The following is a 15,235-nucleotide window of genomic DNA, read 5'->3' on the forward strand; positions in this document are numbered from 1 at the left end:
TCCCCTCCCCGAGCGTCTTCCCGCTGCAGCGGCCGGGCCGAGGGGGCGCACCGGGACAGGCACCGCCGCGGGCAGCCCCGGGGGGGCAGCGCCGAACGGGCTCGGCCGGGCCCCGGCGGTGCGGGGCGGTTGGGGGGGACCGGGGGCAGCGAGGATGAGCGGCCGGGGCCCAGCCGCGCTCTGCCTCGCCGCGGCCTTGGCTGCGCTGCTGCCGGCGGTGTGTGCCCGGCGGGGACAGGACCTGCACTGCGGAGGTGGGACGGGGACCGGGACCGGGACCGGGACGGGGGGGGGGGAAGGGAGGGGAAGGAACGGGAACGGAATGGGACGGGAGGGAGGAAACGGGACGGGATGGGAGAGGAGGAACGGGAGAGAATGGAACGGGATGGGAGTAAACGGAGCAGGAGGGAACGGGACAAGAGGGATGGGACCGGAGGAACAGGAGAGAGTGGAACGGGATGGGAGGAAATGGAACGGGACGGGATGAGAGACACGGGACAGGAGGAGAGGGGGTGGGAAGGGAGAGACAGGACAGGAGGGGACGGGATGGGAAAGGAGGAACGGGAGAGAATGGAACGGGGGAGAGTGGAACGGGATGGGAGTAAACGGAACAGGAGGAAACGGGGCGGGATGGGAGGGAATGGGATGGGAGATAAAGAAAAGGAGGAGGTGGGATGGGAGAGACAGGACAGGAGGAACAGGACGGGATGGGAGAGATGGGACAGGAGGAACGGGAGAGAATAGAAAGGGATGGGAGTAAATGGAACAGGAGGGAACGGGACGGGATGGGAGGGAACAGGACAGGAGGAAACGGGATGGGAGAGATGGGACAGGAGGAACGGGAGAGAATGGGATGGGAGTGAACGGAACAGGAGGAAAGAGCACGGGATGGGAGGGAACGGGATGGGATGGGAGAGACGGGACAGGAGGGAGGGGGACAGCCCAGCAGCGTCTGGGACCTGCTCAGCGCCCAGCACGGCTGCTGCTTCCCCTCCATCACCCTGACTGGGGGCAGCTGAGTGTCCCCAGAAGGTCCCGCTCCCCGCATGGCTGCTGTCCTGCGTGGGCTGCACCGGGCCCTCCCCGACACCGGTCTGACGGGGCCGGGGCTCAGCCGGTGCTGTCGGTTCTGGGCCGTTGATGTCCGCGTTCCCGCAGCGTGCCGGGCGCTGGTGGATGAGCTGGAGTGGGAGATTGCTCAGGTGGACCCCAGGAAAACCATCCAGATGGGCTCGTTCCGGATCAACCCCGATGGCAGCCAGTCGGTTGTGGAGGTGGGAAGCGTCCCGGCGGGCAGCTGCCTCGCTGCCGGGGGGCTCTGGGTTGGGGCCACGGGGGGAGCGGAGCTGGCTGGGGTGGCAGCTGCACAGCGGGGGAGATGAGGGAAGGATTGGGGCCACGCTGAGGGCTCTGCGTGGCTTTGAGCCGTGTTTCTTGCAGGACATCCGAGCCCTTCCCAGAGCTCCCTGGCTCGCAGGGGAGGCGCTGGCCCAGCGCTCTGGCTCTGCTGTCGTGCTCAGAGGCCTGACCCCGCTGCTCTCATGCTCGTCCCGCAGGTGCCCTACGCCCGCTCCGAGGCACACCTGACCGAGCTGCTGGAGCGGGTGTGCGAGAAGATGAAGGAATACGGAGAGAAGGTGGATCCGTCTACACACCGGAAAAGTTACGTCCGCGTCATCTCCCACGATGGGACCAAGATGGACCTCTCGGGGGTCAAAATTGATGGAGATGTGGCTTCGAGTCTGAAGTTTGCGGTGCGTGTGGGAATTGGGTCCTCGGGGTGGCTGTCGCAGCTTGGTGGATGTCCCCACACGTGGTGGCTGCAGCCCTTCTAGGGATGGAGCTGGTCCCACCAGCTGCTCCCGGCTGCTTCCTTTGGCTCCTCCTGGGGCTGGGGGAGCGGAGGCTGCCCCCGGGTGGGCGCTGTCGGTGTTGTCTGACCCCCACGGTTACCATTGCAGTGTGAGAGCATTGCCGAGGAGTACGAGGACGAGCTGATTGAGTTCCTGTCCCACGAGGCTGACAACGTCAAGGACCGGCTCTGCAGCAAGCGGACGGGTAAGCTGGGCTGGGCCGTCCTGGTGCTGGGGCTCTCTGGCCGTCAGAGCGTTCTTCGGGGTGCTCAGAGCCCTCTCCAAGCTCCCCTCTCCCTGGGCAGGTTTCAGGCCTGTCCCTCTCCAAGTCCCATGCTTGGAGCCTTCTGCTCCAGCCAGGCTTCTGCAGGCTTCTTCTGGAGCAAAGCTCTGGAGGCCGAGGGTTTCCCCCATGGCTCTGATGCCTCGAGCAGCCGCTGCTGCCCCGTGAGCTCTGGGCACGCAGATTCTCCCTGAAATCCTGCCGTCCCCCAGCCCCGCGGAGCAGCGTGCCTGTCGGTCCCCGTGCTGCCGGCCCCACGCCTCAGGGAGCTGCCTGCGGCTTTTTTTGGGAGCTGTGCCTGGGCTGGCGCGCTGCCTGGGGCAGAACCAGGGCAGCTTCACCACCAGCTCCATTGGCTGCCCCGGCTCTGGGCTCCCCCCGCAGCCAATGGCCGGGCGCCCGTCCCACAGCGTCTCCCTTCCCGCAGTGCTATTTCTGGCCTGCAAACAGCGGGGTCAGGGCACGCTGCGACCTTTGTGCTTCCTTTATTAATGAACGTGGCGCGGTACCTGCCCCGTGGCACCAGGGTGGGGCCCTGCTGTGCCCCAAACACGTGGCGGTGGCAGCACCCGGTCCCGCGGGGCCACGCAGCGCTGCCGGCTGCTCCCGGGGCGCCCAGGTCACGGGGGAAGCGCCGGCGCAGCGCCTCCGTTTCTCATTAACCACAGAACCGAGGGGGAAGCGCAGGTGTCCCCGGCGTGGGTCACGGCCCAGGCGCTGGGCGCATGGCTCGCCCGGGCTAACGGCAGCAACCGGCGCCGGCGGGGGCTGCGCACGGGGCTCTGCCGTGTCCTGAGCACGCTCACCTTTGTCCCCACAGACCTGTGCGACCACGCGCTGCACATCCCGCACGACGAGCTGTGACGTGGACGGCCCCGGGCTGTGCCGACCCCTCCGCCGGTGCCGGGCTCCCTCCGGACGCCCCCGACCTCTCGGTTCACCTCGTCCCCGCTGCCCCGGGGGCCGGGCGGCCCTGCCCCGGGTGCAGCCGTCGCCTCTCCCGGTCTGGTGCTCTCTCATCCTATTTATTCGCTGCCCGTCCGCTGCGGCACGGTGGGATGGGACCCGTCCTCCTTCGTCTGGGAACATTTCGGCGGCTGAAGCGTGGCTCTGGGCAGGCCGCAGGCAGAGGCTCCTCCGCTGCTGCCGGGGGCCGCGGGGCACCACGGGGGCTTCTGGGGGTCTCAGGCATCCAGGGCCGGATCCTGGGAGCCCCCCTCCCGGTGGCAGGGCAATAAACGGGGCCGTGCGGCGGCCGAGCCACGGGGCCCAGCACGGGCAGGTCTCGCTCCCTCTGTGCCTTCGGGGGGTGGGCACGGGGTGTCCCCAGGGTGTCCCCAGGGTGTCCCCAGGGTGTCCCCGTTCACCAAGGGTGGCACTGGGGTGGCCGCCGTGTCCCTGTGGTGCCTCCCATGCCTCAGGCTCCTCTTCCTCGTGGTTCCCGCCTGCTTGGCTGTGGTGCCAGCAGCCCCTGGCCCCGTGTCACCCGGCCCGGGGTGGCTGCGGGGTCCCAGCACCCTTGGGTGCTGCCCAGGGGCTCAGCCCAGGTGGCGTCACCTCGGCCCAGGGCCGTGTCCCCTGGTGCCACCGCCCGGGGGCAATGCCCTGGGGTCACCCCCGGGGCCCAGCCCCGCCCCCTCCTTCCCCCCCCCTGATCTGTGACGTCATCGTGGAGCCTGGCACCCATTGCCTGCTGGGCGCCTCCCACTGTGATGACGTCACGGCCCCGGTGACGTCACGGCTGGCTGCCTGCTGACGTCAGAGGGCTGAGCGCTGCCGGGCCACCCGAACGGCTGTGGTGGGGGGTGTGACGTCACGCGGCGCTCGGTGACGTCACTGGGCGGGGCCCACCACCTCGCCACCCCCCCCTCCCCCCGCCCAGATCAGGCGAACGCCGCAGCCACCTATAGCCCGGCCCCCCGCCGCCTCATTTGCATGGCCCCGCCCCTCGCGGCGCGTCCCCACCAATAGCGAGCGGCCCTGCCCCGCGAGGGGGCGGGAAGGGGCGGGGCTATGCTAATAACCTGCGCCGCGCCGCGCCCCGCCCCGCCCGCGGCTCTGAGGACCCCCCGGCCGCCGCCGCCGCCGCCTTCAGCGCTCGCTCCCGGCCCCGCTCCCGGCTCCGGCCCCGCTCCCGGCCCCGCCATGACGCTCCTCGCCGCCGGCAGCCGGGCGGCCGCGCGCCTCCGCGGGCCCAAGGTGAGGGCGCCCGGCCCCGGCCCCGCCGCGCCTTAAAGGGGCGACGCCGCCTCGGGGTGGAAGCGGGGGGGGGTGGGGGGGGGAATGAGACCGTTGGGGGGGGCCCGTTCTTAAAAGGGCGATGCTGGGGGGGGGGCGCCTTAAAGAGGCCGCGGCGGCGGCGGCACGTGGCGCTGAGCGGCACCGGGAGGGGTGGGGGGGGGGCACGGGGAGGGGGCGGCTCCGTGCTCCCGGGGGGGCTCCGCAGGTAGCCGGGAGGGGAGGGGGAGGGGGGGGGGGGGGGGGCTCTGCCCGGTGCCCCCCCCCCGTGACCCCCCCGGTGCCCCCCCCCCGGCCTTGGCCTTGGCCGCGGCCCCGCCGTTTCGTAACGGGCGCCGTTATCGACCGGGCGTTATTTTGGGCCCGCCGCCGCCGTGTTGTGGTGCCCGACTTGGCCCCGGCCCCGCCCGGGGTGGTGGTGGTTGGGAGGGGGGGTTCTCAGCTCCCCGGCCTTTCCTCGGCGCTCCCTAATTAGCGCTCCCTAATTAATCAGCGGTGCCCAACGGGGGAGGCCTCCGGTGGCTTTGCACGCTAATCCCGGCCCGGCTCCTCCCGGCCTGAGCCGAGGCATCGCGGCCTTCCTCCCCCCCCCCCCCCCCCCCTCCTCCTCCTCCTCCTCCTCCTCCTCCTCCTCCTCCTCCCCCCCCCCCCGGTGTTCTCCAACCCCCCCCAACCCCCGGTGGATCCCAGCTCACCCCCCCCGGACACCCCTCAGCGCCCCGGTGCTACCGGAGAACCCCCCCCCGGTTCCCCCCCCACCCCCCCCACCCCACCCCGGGGCTGGTGTTGGGGTCCCCACGGCCGCCCCCTCCCCAGCCGGGGGGGGGCGGGGGGGGGCGATGCCGGGAGCCGCGGGCCCGTGGCCGTCAGCCCGGCCGCCCGCACGTGTGACCTTGAGCTTGTGACAGCTCGGCCCGGGCGGGGCCGGGGACGCGGCCGCAAGGGTGCCCCCACCCCTGTGCTGGGGGGGGGCAGGGGGTGCAGCGGGACCCCCCCGGAGGCACAGAGGTGGGGGGCACCGCGGCCCCCGCGCTGTGACACCGCCTGGTGACGGTGCTGGTGCTGACACCCCGATGGGGGGGCATGGAAAGGGTCTGGGGGGGGGGCAAGGAGAGTTTTGGGGGGCCCTACCCCCTGCTGCTGCAGGACACGGCCCTGCGGATTCAGCCCTAAAAGCCTGCGGGGGGGCTTCGTGGCCCATGGAGGTGCCCGGGGCTGTCCCGTGGGTCCCCCAGGCTGGGGGGGGGCTGAGGGCCGGGGGCGTTCCTCGTGGGGGGGCCGAGCGAGAGCCCCGCAGCAGCCGCCCTGACCTTGGGCTTGGTTCTGCCTCTATTGTTCCCGGCGGCATTTTCCCTTCTCGGGTGCCGCCTGTTCCTGCAGCTGCCTCGCGCAGCCGTGCTGGGGGGGCTGGCCCCCCCCCCCCCCCGTGCTGGGCTGGGGGGCTTCGGAGGGGTGTGGGGCTGCGGGACGTGGGGTTTGATGCGGTCCCGAGCCCCACCGGGTCCCCCCCAGGAGCCAGTGGAAAAAGCGAGTCATGATCTGCCTCTGCTGCAGCGGCCCCGCACCGGGGGGGGGGGCTGGCCCTGTGCCGGGGGGGGCCTGGCCCAGGCCCAGAGCTGCAAAACCTGCCCGGCCCCGCACTGCTGGGGCTGGGCCCTGGGGTTATGCAGGGCGCAGAGCCCCCCCCTCAGCCCCCGCACCCGGCCCCCCGCTCTGTACGGGGGTCCCAGCCCCGGAGCCTGGGGGCTGCGCTGGGCACCACAGCGGGTCCGAACGCCCCATCCCATCGGGAAACCCGGGGGGGGTCCTTGGGGACTCCCCAGGGCAGGGGCACCCCTGCTTGGAGGGCTGCTGCGGGCAGGGTGCCCGGGGGGACCCGGGGGCAGCCGTGGGTTGGGTGCAGTGTCCCCGGTGTCCCCAGGGTGCGGCGAGGGCGGCGCGGGGCTGCCGGGGCTGCGTCAGGGCGTCCTGCCCGGCCGGAGTCCCCGCGGTTGGGAGCGCGCGGGCAAGGAACAAAGCTTGGCTTTCCCTGGATGCCTGCCCAGCTGGCGGGGGGGGTGGGTGTGGAGAAGGGGGGGACACACCAGGACACACCATGCCGAGCCCCCGCACAGGAAACCTGCGGTAATGTCGGCCTGGCTGGGCTCTGCCGGCAGCACCGGCTCCCACGTGCCGCCGCTTCCTCTGTGCCGGGAGGAGGAAGCGAGAGGCGGCCGGTGGCGGGGCGCAGAGGGGCACGGGGGGGCGCGGAGCTCGCTCTGCAGCAGGGCCGTACGTGACGAGCATGAGCGAGGCCCCGCTCCGGCCTCCCCCCGGTGCCTGGCTGAACCTGCTGGGTCTGATCTCGGCGCGGGTGGGCGGGGAAGGCGCCGGCTGCAGGGCGCAGCGTCCTTGCGAGAGCGGAGATCTCCATCTCCCGGAGTCACGGGGCTGCTCCTGCCGCAGGAGCTGCGCCCTGGTGCCGACAGCCGGGGCCGGGGCTGTGCTCGCCTGGCTGAAACCCTGCCCGGGATGGGGCAGCCGGGGGGCGCTGGGGACCCGGGGTAACTCAGCCCCTGTGTCTGCTCTCCCGCAGAATGCGCCGTGCGTCCTCTTCGCCGCCCGTCACGCCAGCGCTGCCACGGTAAGAGCGGCCCCCGCGGCTGTCGGCCCTTCCCGGAGCTGGTTGAGGGGTGCGTGGTCGCCCCCCCCTACAGGCACCGGGGCTCACGGTTCCCTCCCCTTTCCCAGAACCTGAAAGACGTCCTTGCAAACATGATCCCCAAGGAGCAAGCGAAAATCAAGAACTTCAGGCAGCAGCACGGCAGCACGGCCATCGGGCAGATCACGGTGGACATGGTGAGCGGGGGGGGGGCCGCGTCCTGCCGCAGGGGGGCTGCGCCACCGGGGTAACCCCCTCCCTCCGCCCTTCCCCAGGTGTACGGCGGGATGAGGGGCATGAAGGGGCTGATCTACGAGACCTCGGTGCTGGATCCCGATGAGGTAGGGTTCTGCCCGGCTCAGGTGTCCGCCTCGCGTGGGTTTTGCTGCAGCGGCCGACGCTTGCTCTGGGTTCTTTCAGGGCATCCGCTTCCGCGGGTACAGCATCCCCGAGTGCCAGAAGCTGCTGCCCAAAGCAGCGGGGGGCGAGGAGCCGCTGCCCGAGGGGCTCTTCTGGCTGCTGGTGACGGGAGAGGTGCCCACCCAGGAGCAGGTAACGTGCTGGGGTCCTGGGGAGGGGGGGGGTGGGCTGGCAGCCCCCCCAGCCCGCAGGCTCAGCCTCGTTTCCCCGCAGGTGAACTGGGTGTCCCGCGAGTGGGCCAAGCGTGCCGCGCTGCCCTCCCACGTGGTGACCATGCTGGACAACTTCCCCACCAACCTGCACCCCATGTCCCAGCTCAGCGCCGCCATCACCGCCCTCAACAGCGAGAGCAAATTCGCCCGCGCCTACGCTGAGGGCATCAACCGGGTCAAGTACTGGGAGGTACGGGGGGGGGGCCGGGTGCCTCGGTGCGGGGCTGGGGGCGGGGGCTCACGGTCCCCCAGCTCCATCTCACCGCCGTCTGTCCCAGTTTGTCTACGAGGACGCCATGGACCTGATCGCCAAGCTGCCTTGCGTCGCCGCGAAGATTTACCGCAACCTGTACCGCGAGGGCAGCAGCATCGGGGCCATCGACCCCAACCTGGACTGGTCCCACAACTTCACCAACATGCTGGGCTACACCGACCCCCAGTTCATCGAGCTGATGCGGCTCTACCTCACCATCCACAGGTACCGGGGAGCGGCAGGGGAAGGGAGCAGGCGGGGACTTGGCCCTGCCCCGGGGCAAGGGATGGGGCAAGGTCCTGGGATGTGCCCGGGCTGCTCCAGGGTGGCACCGGGTGCATGGTGCAGAGCCCTGGGGCAGGGCCGTGCTGGGCTGGGAGCGTGGTGGGGAGGGGTTTTTGCCCCCCCCCCCCCCAAAAATGCTGCGGGGGCTTTCCTCTGGCTGTGGGGACCCTCGGTGGGGGGCGTGGGAGACCTAATGCAGCCCCTCGCCCCCTGCAGCGACCACGAAGGGGGAAACGTGAGCGCCCACACCAGCCACCTGGTGGGCAGCGCGCTCTCGGACCCGTACCTCGCCTTCGCCGCCGCCATGAACGGGCTGGCCGGGCCCCTGCACGGCCTCGCCAACCAGGTAGGCAGCTCTGCCTGCATCTGTCTGTCTGTCCGTCCGTCTGTCCCACCGTTCTCACCCCCTGCCCGCTGTCCGTGCCCGCAGGAGGTGCTGCTGTGGCTCACCGACCTGCAGAAGGAGCTGGGCCAGGAGGTGTCGGACGAGAAGCTGCGGGATTTCATCTGGAACACGCTCAACTCGGGCAGGGTGAGTGCGGCCCGGCCGGGGGCGAGGGGCGAGGGGCCGGGGCCGTGCCGGGCTCTGACCCCCTCCTTGCAGGTGGTGCCGGGTTACGGCCACGCCGTGCTGCGCAAGACGGATCCCCGCTACACCTGCCAGCGGGAGTTCGCCCTCAAGCACCTGCCCAAGGACCCCATGTTCAAGCTGGTGGCCCAGCTCTATAAGATCGTCCCCAACGTGCTGCTGGAGCAGGGCAAGGCCAAGAACCCCTGGCCCAACGTGGACGCCCACAGCGGGGTCCTGCTGCAGGTGAGCCTCGGGCCGGGCCTGCCCCGAAAGTTCCCCTCTCACCCCCCCGGGCCGGGCCCTAACGCCACTCTCCCCCCCGCAGTACTACGGCATGAAGGAGATGAAGTACTACACGGTGCTCTTCGGGGTGTCCCGCGCCCTGGGCGTCCTCTCGCAGCTCATCTGGAGCCGGGCTCTGGGCTTCCCCCTGGAGCGGCCCAAATCCATGAGCACCAAGGGGCTGATGCAGCTCGTGGGCTACAAATCTGGGTAAAAAAGGGACGGGAACGGGGCCGCGCTCGCTGCTCCCCCCACGACGCCTCCGGGCCCCGGGACGGACTCGGCACTGAACCCCGCTCCGGCTGCGGGGCGGCAGAGGCAGCCCCGGGGGTCCCACCCGCCCTGTGCCCCCTCCCTGCCCTGGCACAGGGCCCCCCCCCCTCCGGGCCTGGACCCCCCCCCAGCCTCCCGGCTGTCGCCCCTTTGTTGGCTCTGCCCTGGGCCAGCGCCACGCACACGGAGCCCCCGGGCTCCCCGCTGCTGGGGGGCTGGCACTGCAGGGCTGTGGGGCTGCCCCACCGCAGCCATTTAACCCCCCCCCTCCGTGCCCCCCCCCCCGAGAGGGGTTCAGTCCAGACTCCTGTCCACAACCCCCAGTGTGGGGCTCAAGCCCTCGGGGCAGCTGGTGAAGAACGAATGTCTCAGCCCCCCCCTTTCTCCCTGGAAAGGCCTCGATACACTCCTCCCCGGCCCGTGCCCCCCCCCAGTGTTTGTGTGAATCCCCGCACCCGATGCCCCCGGAGCCGGAGCTGGGCCCCCCCCCTCCCCGTGCCGGCCCAGCCCCGGCCCATCGCAGGCTTTGGGCGGTTCTGTACAAACAACAAAAAAATGCAAAATAAATGTTTTTATTAACAAAGCCCCAGCTGCTGCCCGCCAGCCGTCCTGCTGGGTGCAGGACCCTGACCCTGGGGCTGTTCTTGTAGGGCTGGGGGGGGCGTCAGGGCTGGTTCTCCCCCCACTTTGTGGATTCCTGGCCCCCATTTGTCCCTGCTGGGGCCGGGTGGTGCTTGGCCCCCCAGGAGCGCTACAAACCAGCAGCAGGGGGCTTGTGGTGCCTGCGGGTGCCAGGCAGGAGCCTGGTTCAGGGCCTGGGGGGCTCAGTGCATGCCCCCCCCCCACCCCACTGCCCCCCTCCCAGCCCTGCAGCCCCTAAATGAAGACCAGGAGGCCGGGCTCACCCTTGGAAAATGCTCTTTATTGGCATGTAGAAGTCCTTCCTCGGGCAGCAAGGCCACGATCCCCTCGGTGCTGGGGATGGAACTGGGGGGGGGGGCAAGGGGGAAGAGCCTGGGGTTGGGGGGGGCTCAGGGGGCCCCCGGTGGGCCCCCCCTCAGCGGGTGTTCGGGCCTGCTGGAGCTGGATCCTCCACACTGAAGGTAAGGGGAAGCTCGGGGGGGGGGGGGGCAGGGGGTGCCTCGGGCCGGGGCCATCCTGGTCCCTGGGGCAAGTGCTGGGGGGGCTGCGAGGGGCTGGGGGAGGAGGGGGAGGGGGGGGGCAAGTTCTGAGCAAGCCCCCCCGTCCCCCCCCGCTGTGCGTGCGACTTGTGCAAATGTGCGACGTCGGGTCTGGCGGTGGCGCGGGCGCTGCCGGGGGCTCGGCTCCGCTCCCTGCGGACCCAGGGGGGGGGCCGTGCTGGGGGCCCCCCCTGCGGCGGCTGCAGGCGAGGGGCCGGCAGCAGCTCTGCTCCAGCTGCCGCCTCCTCTCTCTGTACCCTTCTCCTTCCCTTTCGTTCCTGAAGAGTCAGGGGATGGGGCGGGGGGGCCCTGGCAGTCAGGCCCCCCCCCGGCAAGCCCTGGCCCCTGGCGTTCCCCAGCAGCATCCAGCCGGGCTCCCCCCGCCGCCAGCACCAACCTTCCTCCTCCGCAGGGCCCGGGCAGAGCTGCCCCAGGAGCATTTCCACCCCTGCAGAGGGGTTGGGACCCTCTGGCCTTGCAGAGGAGTTATGAGGAACAAAAAGAGTTTTCTTTTTTTCTTTTTAAAAAAAAAAAAAAAAAAAAAAAAAGAGCTCCCAAGAACTAAAACAAAACAAAACTTAAAACCAAAATCAGCTACACAACCAGGGGGAGGCTGGCCCTGGGCCGCAGCTCCCCTGGTGTTGAGATGGGACCGGGGGGCTCACAGCAGCCCCCGCGCTTGCAGGAGCATCACCTCTCGCCCCCGAGGCTGGGAGGGAAGTCGAGGCAACGGCAGCAAAGATGCACTCAAATAAATATTTAAGAGGGTGGGCAGGGCGAGCGGCCCCGGGGCCCTGGCGCAGTCCGCAGCAGCCGGGCTGCCCTCACGTCTGCTGGTGGACCTCGTGGAACATGAGCTCGCGGGGGATGCGGGTCTCGGGACCGAAGTTCTTGGCCGCCCGGCGCTCGAAGGCTGCCACCATCTGCTTGACCACCTCGTCGAAGAAGACGGTGGCCAGCTGGGAGTGCAGCAGGGAGCGGAACTCGAAGGAGATCTGGCGAGCAGAGAGAGCAGGCAGCGTGAGCGCCCGGTGCGGGGTGGGGGCACGGGGCCGGGGCCCCACCGCAGCGGGGTCTTACCGAGAAATCCACGGTGCTGGTGCGGGGGTAGCCGGGGATGCCAGGGCTGAAGCGCCAGTTGGTCTCCAGGTGGTTGAAGAGGCGCCCGTCCGTGCAGACGGCCTGGGGAGGGGGGGAGCAGCCGGTCAGGGGGGGCAGGGGGCCGGGCTGAGGGGAGGGGGCACCGCGGCCACGCTCACCTTGACGAGGTGGGGGCGGACGAGGGTGACGATGGAGGTGTAGCGCTCCAGCACGGGCGGGAAGCCCACCTCCAGCTGCGCCTTGACGTGGCCGGACCGCTTGGAGACCACCACCGACTTCTTGCACCAGGGCACGAAGTTCTTGTAGTCCTCCACGTTGGACACCACGTCGTACATCTCCTGCATGGAGTACCTGCGGGGGGAGCGGGGGCGCTGCAGCGGGTTTGGGGGGAGGCTTGGGTGGGTGCCCCGTGGTTTGGGGGGGGGTCCCGCAGCCACCTACCCGATGATGCGCCGCTCCGAGTACTCCTTGCGCTTGTTGGTGAAGGACCCGGCCAGGTTGAGGAAGGAGCGGCTGGGCTGGCGCCGCGGCTCCCCCTCGGTGCCGCTCACCGGCCGGCCGAGCCGGAGGCCGCACAGCGCCGCGTGCCTGGGCAGGAGGGGGGAGTCAGGGGGGGGCGCAGCACCGGGCAGGGCAGCCCCTCCTGGGGGGCCGGGCACCGTCCAGAGCTGCCCCTGCCCCTCCTGGAGTCCCCAGGTGCGCGAGGGGAGTCGGGGGCTCAGGGCCAGCCCCATCCCTGCCACCCCGGGGCAGTGGGGACAGGCCGGGGAAGTCCAAGTGCGGAGTCCGGGGCTGCTGCCAGAGCCGCTCTTGCGTAAGAGAAGGAAGGCAGGGGAAACCTGACCTCGGGGACACCTAATCCGGACCAGCGGAGCGGGGACAACTGCCCGTTACCCCCCGCTGCCCCTCCCGAGCCCTGCGCCACGGCACCGGAGGCGGCGAGGAGCCCGGCTCAGCCCGGAGCTTCTCCGTGTCCCCCCCCCTTGGCCCCGCTGCATCCCTCGGGGCGCCGCAGCCGGTGCCCGGTGCGAGGGGAGGCCACGCTCCCGGCTTCCCGGGGCGATGCCCAGCCCTAAAGCAGCGGGGTCCCGTGCCCGGCGTCTCGCTGCCGGTACGGCCGCAGGGTCCTCCCGTGGTGCCGCCCTGGGCTCCCAGCAGCCGGCCCCAGCCCCTCCGAGCACCGGGTGGGCACCGAGGCCCCGGGCACAGTGGAGCTGCGGGGTCAGCGCCGGCCACAGCTGGAAGCGCTCCAGCGGGCGCGGGGCAGCGCAGGTATTTTTAGCCAGCTCTCCCCCAGGAGCGGCGGCCCAGGGAGAGGAAAGGTCCCGGCTGCCCCCAGGAGCCGCGGGACATTCCTGCGCCAAGGAGAAGTCACCCGGGGCTCCTGGCAGCCCCCGAGCTCCCAGAATAGCCGCCAGCCCGGGGCCGTGCCCGCTGCTCGCTCTGCCCGGTGCCGCACGGGCCCAGGGCTCACCTGCACGGTGCCCCCCCACCGGGGTTGGGGCACGGGCACGGCCGGCGGTGGGGCCACCGGTGCTGCACCCGGCCGGGCTCGCAGGAGCCGCCGGTTCCTCCGGGTGCCCGGTGCCGGCGGGCCGGGTGTGGAGGTCAGCGGGGCCGGTGCGGGGTGTCCTGAGGTCAGGGCACCGGGAGCGGCCACCGGGGCGGCCCCAGGCGCTGGCACCGGCCCGGGGCTGGCACCCGCCGCCGGGACGCGGCCCCGAGGGCGGCGCTGCCCCAAGGTCGGGCCCGGCGGGGGGCTCCTGGCCCCGCCCCGGCCCCGGGAGCACCGGGGGCGGCTCCCGGTGGGCTCGGCCGAGCGGCGCCCACGGCCCCCGGTGCCCTCCCCCGCCCGGAGCGGGGCCCTCCCCCGGTGCCGATCGCCCCGTGCCGGTGGGGCCCGGTCCCTCTCCCGGTCCCGGTTCCCCCCCCGGTGCCCCCGCTCCCCCCCGGTGCCCCCCCGGCCCGCGGCTCCCGCTGCCTCCCCCCCACCCCCCTCCCGGGTCCCTCCGCGCCGCGATCGTTCCCCGCCCGCCCCCGAGGTCACCGCCGGGGCTCCCGCGGCTCCGGTGCCCGGCGCTCACCTCCCGGGCGGGGCCGCCGCGGCCCGTAGCCGGTGCCGGGCCCCGAGCTGGAGGGCGCCGCGGAGCCGCCGGGCCGCCATGACCGGGGCCGGGGCCGGGACGCGGCTCCGCTGCCCTCGCACCGGCGCCGCCGCCGCCTCCGTGACCTCTCACCCCCGCCCGTGACGTCACCGCGTCGCCATAGAGCCCGCGCGCGTCACGGCCCGGCGGGGCGGGGCGGCGGCAACGCCTCCCGCGCGGGGCACGACGGGAGTTGTAGTCCTGGAGCCGCGCGGGGGGGTGCCGGGAGATGTAGTCCAGGCCGGGACCCTTCCCCCTCCCCCCCCCACACACATCTCCCCCGAGGCCTCCCCGCGGGGCCCGGGGGCAGCGGGGGTCGGGGGCTGCGGGCACCGGGCGCCTCCCCGGCCGCTCTCAGCCCCGCCGCTGCCCGGGCTCGGTTTGGGCGGTGGGAAATGTCAGCAGCTGCTGCCCGCGGCCATTTCACCTTGCTGGGGGGCACCTGGGCGCAGCGCACACCAAAATAGCCCGGGCACCGTCAGCAGCCCCCGCGCCGCCTCCTCCTCCTCCTCCTCCTCCTCCGAGCTCGGCTCCCCAGGCCCTTGCCGAGCTGCCGCAGCTGTCACAAGACCGGGTCCCCGTGGCCGGCCACCTGATTCCGTCCCGGGGTTATTTGCAGCGCCCCGAGGTGCCCCCGCTGCTGGCACGGGCACAGCGAAAGCAGCGCCCAACAGCTGCAGAACCGCAGGGTCCGGCTCAGGGAGCAGCTCCCACATCCCCGTCCCTTAAAGCTGTGTTCGGGGTGGGTGCAGGCCACCGGCACGGCTCCGTGCTGCTCCCGGGACTGGGAGCAGGAGCTGTGCTGCCTCTGCCTGCTCCCAGGAGCTGTTCTCCTCCTGGAAGCTTCAGGGAGAGGCCCCGGGCACTCCCAGCAGAGCACCAGGGCAGGCAGGATGGAGCCCGGCCAGCACCGCAGAGCTGCGTCCCCGTGCGATGGCACAGAGCCGCCGGCTGTGCTGCACCAGGTGTGGTGCGAAAGGGGGATGTTGGACACAATCCTCACTTTAGGGTTGAGCCTTAGGCAGATCACCAAGCCCGCAGTGGGATGCGCTTTGCTTTGGCCCGGTGTTTGCAGGCACGGGGCACAAGGAGCAGCGGTGAAAATGGCAGCAGGGGAGCGGTGCCACAGCGCTGCAGGGACAGGGATGGGGAGAGCAGGCCCTGTGCGTGGCTGCTCTCCAGACACCGTGTTTTGGGAGCAAGGGCTGCACCTCAGGGTGCTCACCTGCTGCTGCAGGCAATGAGATCCCAGCGGGGTTTTAGCACTTTGTGATGGAAGAAGCAGAGCTGCCTTTGTAATGGACCGCTGTCAGTTCAGAGCATGGGGCACAGCCCAGTGATTAATGCAGCAGCAGAAAGGGTTTGCAGAGCACCTGTTGACACAATCAGCCCCTAATTGGTAATTAGGGCCCTTGCAGGCAGTGATCAAGTGGATTTGGGGGCTGCTGCCAAGGAGAGGCTGCTCCAGGTGGTTTTACCCTGGGAACTGGAGACAGAG

The 15,235-nt window shown here is 71.4% G+C and overlaps 3 protein-coding genes across 3 annotated transcripts; 2 read left to right on the top strand and 1 right to left on the bottom strand.

Annotated features, from left to right (window-relative positions):
* Positions 1-47: 47 nt before the first annotated feature.
* Positions 48-3,417, top strand: CNPY2 (canopy FGF signaling regulator 2). The gene is made up of 5 exons (XM_038171548.2): positions 48-254; positions 1,159-1,274; positions 1,557-1,754; positions 1,962-2,058; positions 2,957-3,417. The coding sequence occupies exons 1-5, from the start codon at positions 155-157 to the stop codon at positions 2,998-3,000; spliced, it is 555 nt and encodes a 184-aa protein (XP_038027476.1). The 5' UTR covers positions 48-154; the 3' UTR covers positions 3,001-3,417.
* A 756-nt stretch (positions 3,418-4,173) lies between these two features.
* On the top strand, positions 4,174-9,895 carry CS (citrate synthase). Its single transcript, XM_038171547.2, has 11 exons — positions 4,174-4,335; positions 6,950-6,997; positions 7,105-7,212; positions 7,291-7,356; positions 7,436-7,567; positions 7,649-7,837; positions 7,926-8,125; positions 8,402-8,531; positions 8,616-8,717; positions 8,790-8,999; positions 9,082-9,895. Exons 1-11 carry the CDS (start codon positions 4,282-4,284, stop codon positions 9,250-9,252), a joined length of 1,410 nt encoding a protein of 469 aa, XP_038027475.1. The 5' UTR covers positions 4,174-4,281; the 3' UTR covers positions 9,253-9,895.
* Positions 9,896-11,018: 1,123 nt separating this feature from the next.
* Positions 11,019-13,845, bottom strand: COQ10A (coenzyme Q10A). Its single transcript, XM_072031980.1, has 5 exons — positions 13,678-13,845; positions 12,035-12,181; positions 11,752-11,944; positions 11,573-11,674; positions 11,019-11,487 (listed from the first exon to the last, which is right to left on the bottom strand). The coding sequence occupies exons 1-5, from the start codon at positions 13,755-13,757 to the stop codon at positions 11,317-11,319; spliced, it is 693 nt and encodes a 230-aa protein (XP_071888081.1). The 5' UTR covers positions 13,758-13,845; the 3' UTR covers positions 11,019-11,316.
* Positions 13,846-15,235: the final 1,390 nt, after the last annotated feature.

The sequence above is a fragment of the Anas platyrhynchos genome, chromosome 34 (assembly GCF_047663525.1).
Source record: "Anas platyrhynchos isolate ZD024472 breed Pekin duck chromosome 34, IASCAAS_PekinDuck_T2T, whole genome shotgun sequence".
NCBI classification, from domain to species: Eukaryota; Metazoa; Chordata; class Aves; order Anseriformes; family Anatidae; genus Anas; species Anas platyrhynchos.

Bases quoted from the DNA above. Each gene is read 5' to 3' on its own strand.
- CNPY2 (XM_038171548.2), top strand. From the start codon at position 155: ATGAGCGGCCGGGGCCCAGCCGCGCTCTGCCTCGCCGCGGCCTTGGCT. The intron at 1,275-1,556 runs GTGGGAAGCGTC...CTCGTCCCGCAG, and splicing joins GCAGCCAGTCGGTTGTGGAG to GTGCCCTACGCCCGCTCCGA. The intron at 1,755-1,961 runs GTGCGTGTGGGA...TTACCATTGCAG, and splicing joins CTTCGAGTCTGAAGTTTGCG to TGTGAGAGCATTGCCGAGGA.
- CS (XM_038171547.2), top strand. From the start codon at position 4,282: ATGACGCTCCTCGCCGCCGGCAGCCGGGCGGCCGCGCGCCTCCGCGGG. The intron at 7,213-7,290 runs GTGAGCGGGGGG...GCCCTTCCCCAG, and splicing joins GGCAGATCACGGTGGACATG to GTGTACGGCGGGATGAGGGG. The intron at 8,126-8,401 runs GTACCGGGGAGC...CGCCCCCTGCAG, and splicing joins CTCTACCTCACCATCCACAG to CGACCACGAAGGGGGAAACG.
- COQ10A (XM_072031980.1), bottom strand. From the start codon at position 13,757: ATGGCGGCCCGGCGGCTCCGCGGCGCCCTCCAGCTCGGGGCCCGGCAC. The intron at 12,182-13,677 runs GTGAGCGCCGGG...CCTCCTGCCCAG, and splicing joins GCGGCGGCCCCGCCCGGGAG to GCACGCGGCGCTGTGCGGCC. The intron at 11,675-11,751 runs GTGAGCGTGGCC...CCCCCTCCCCAG, and splicing joins TCCGCCCCCACCTCGTCAAG to GCCGTCTGCACGGACGGGCG.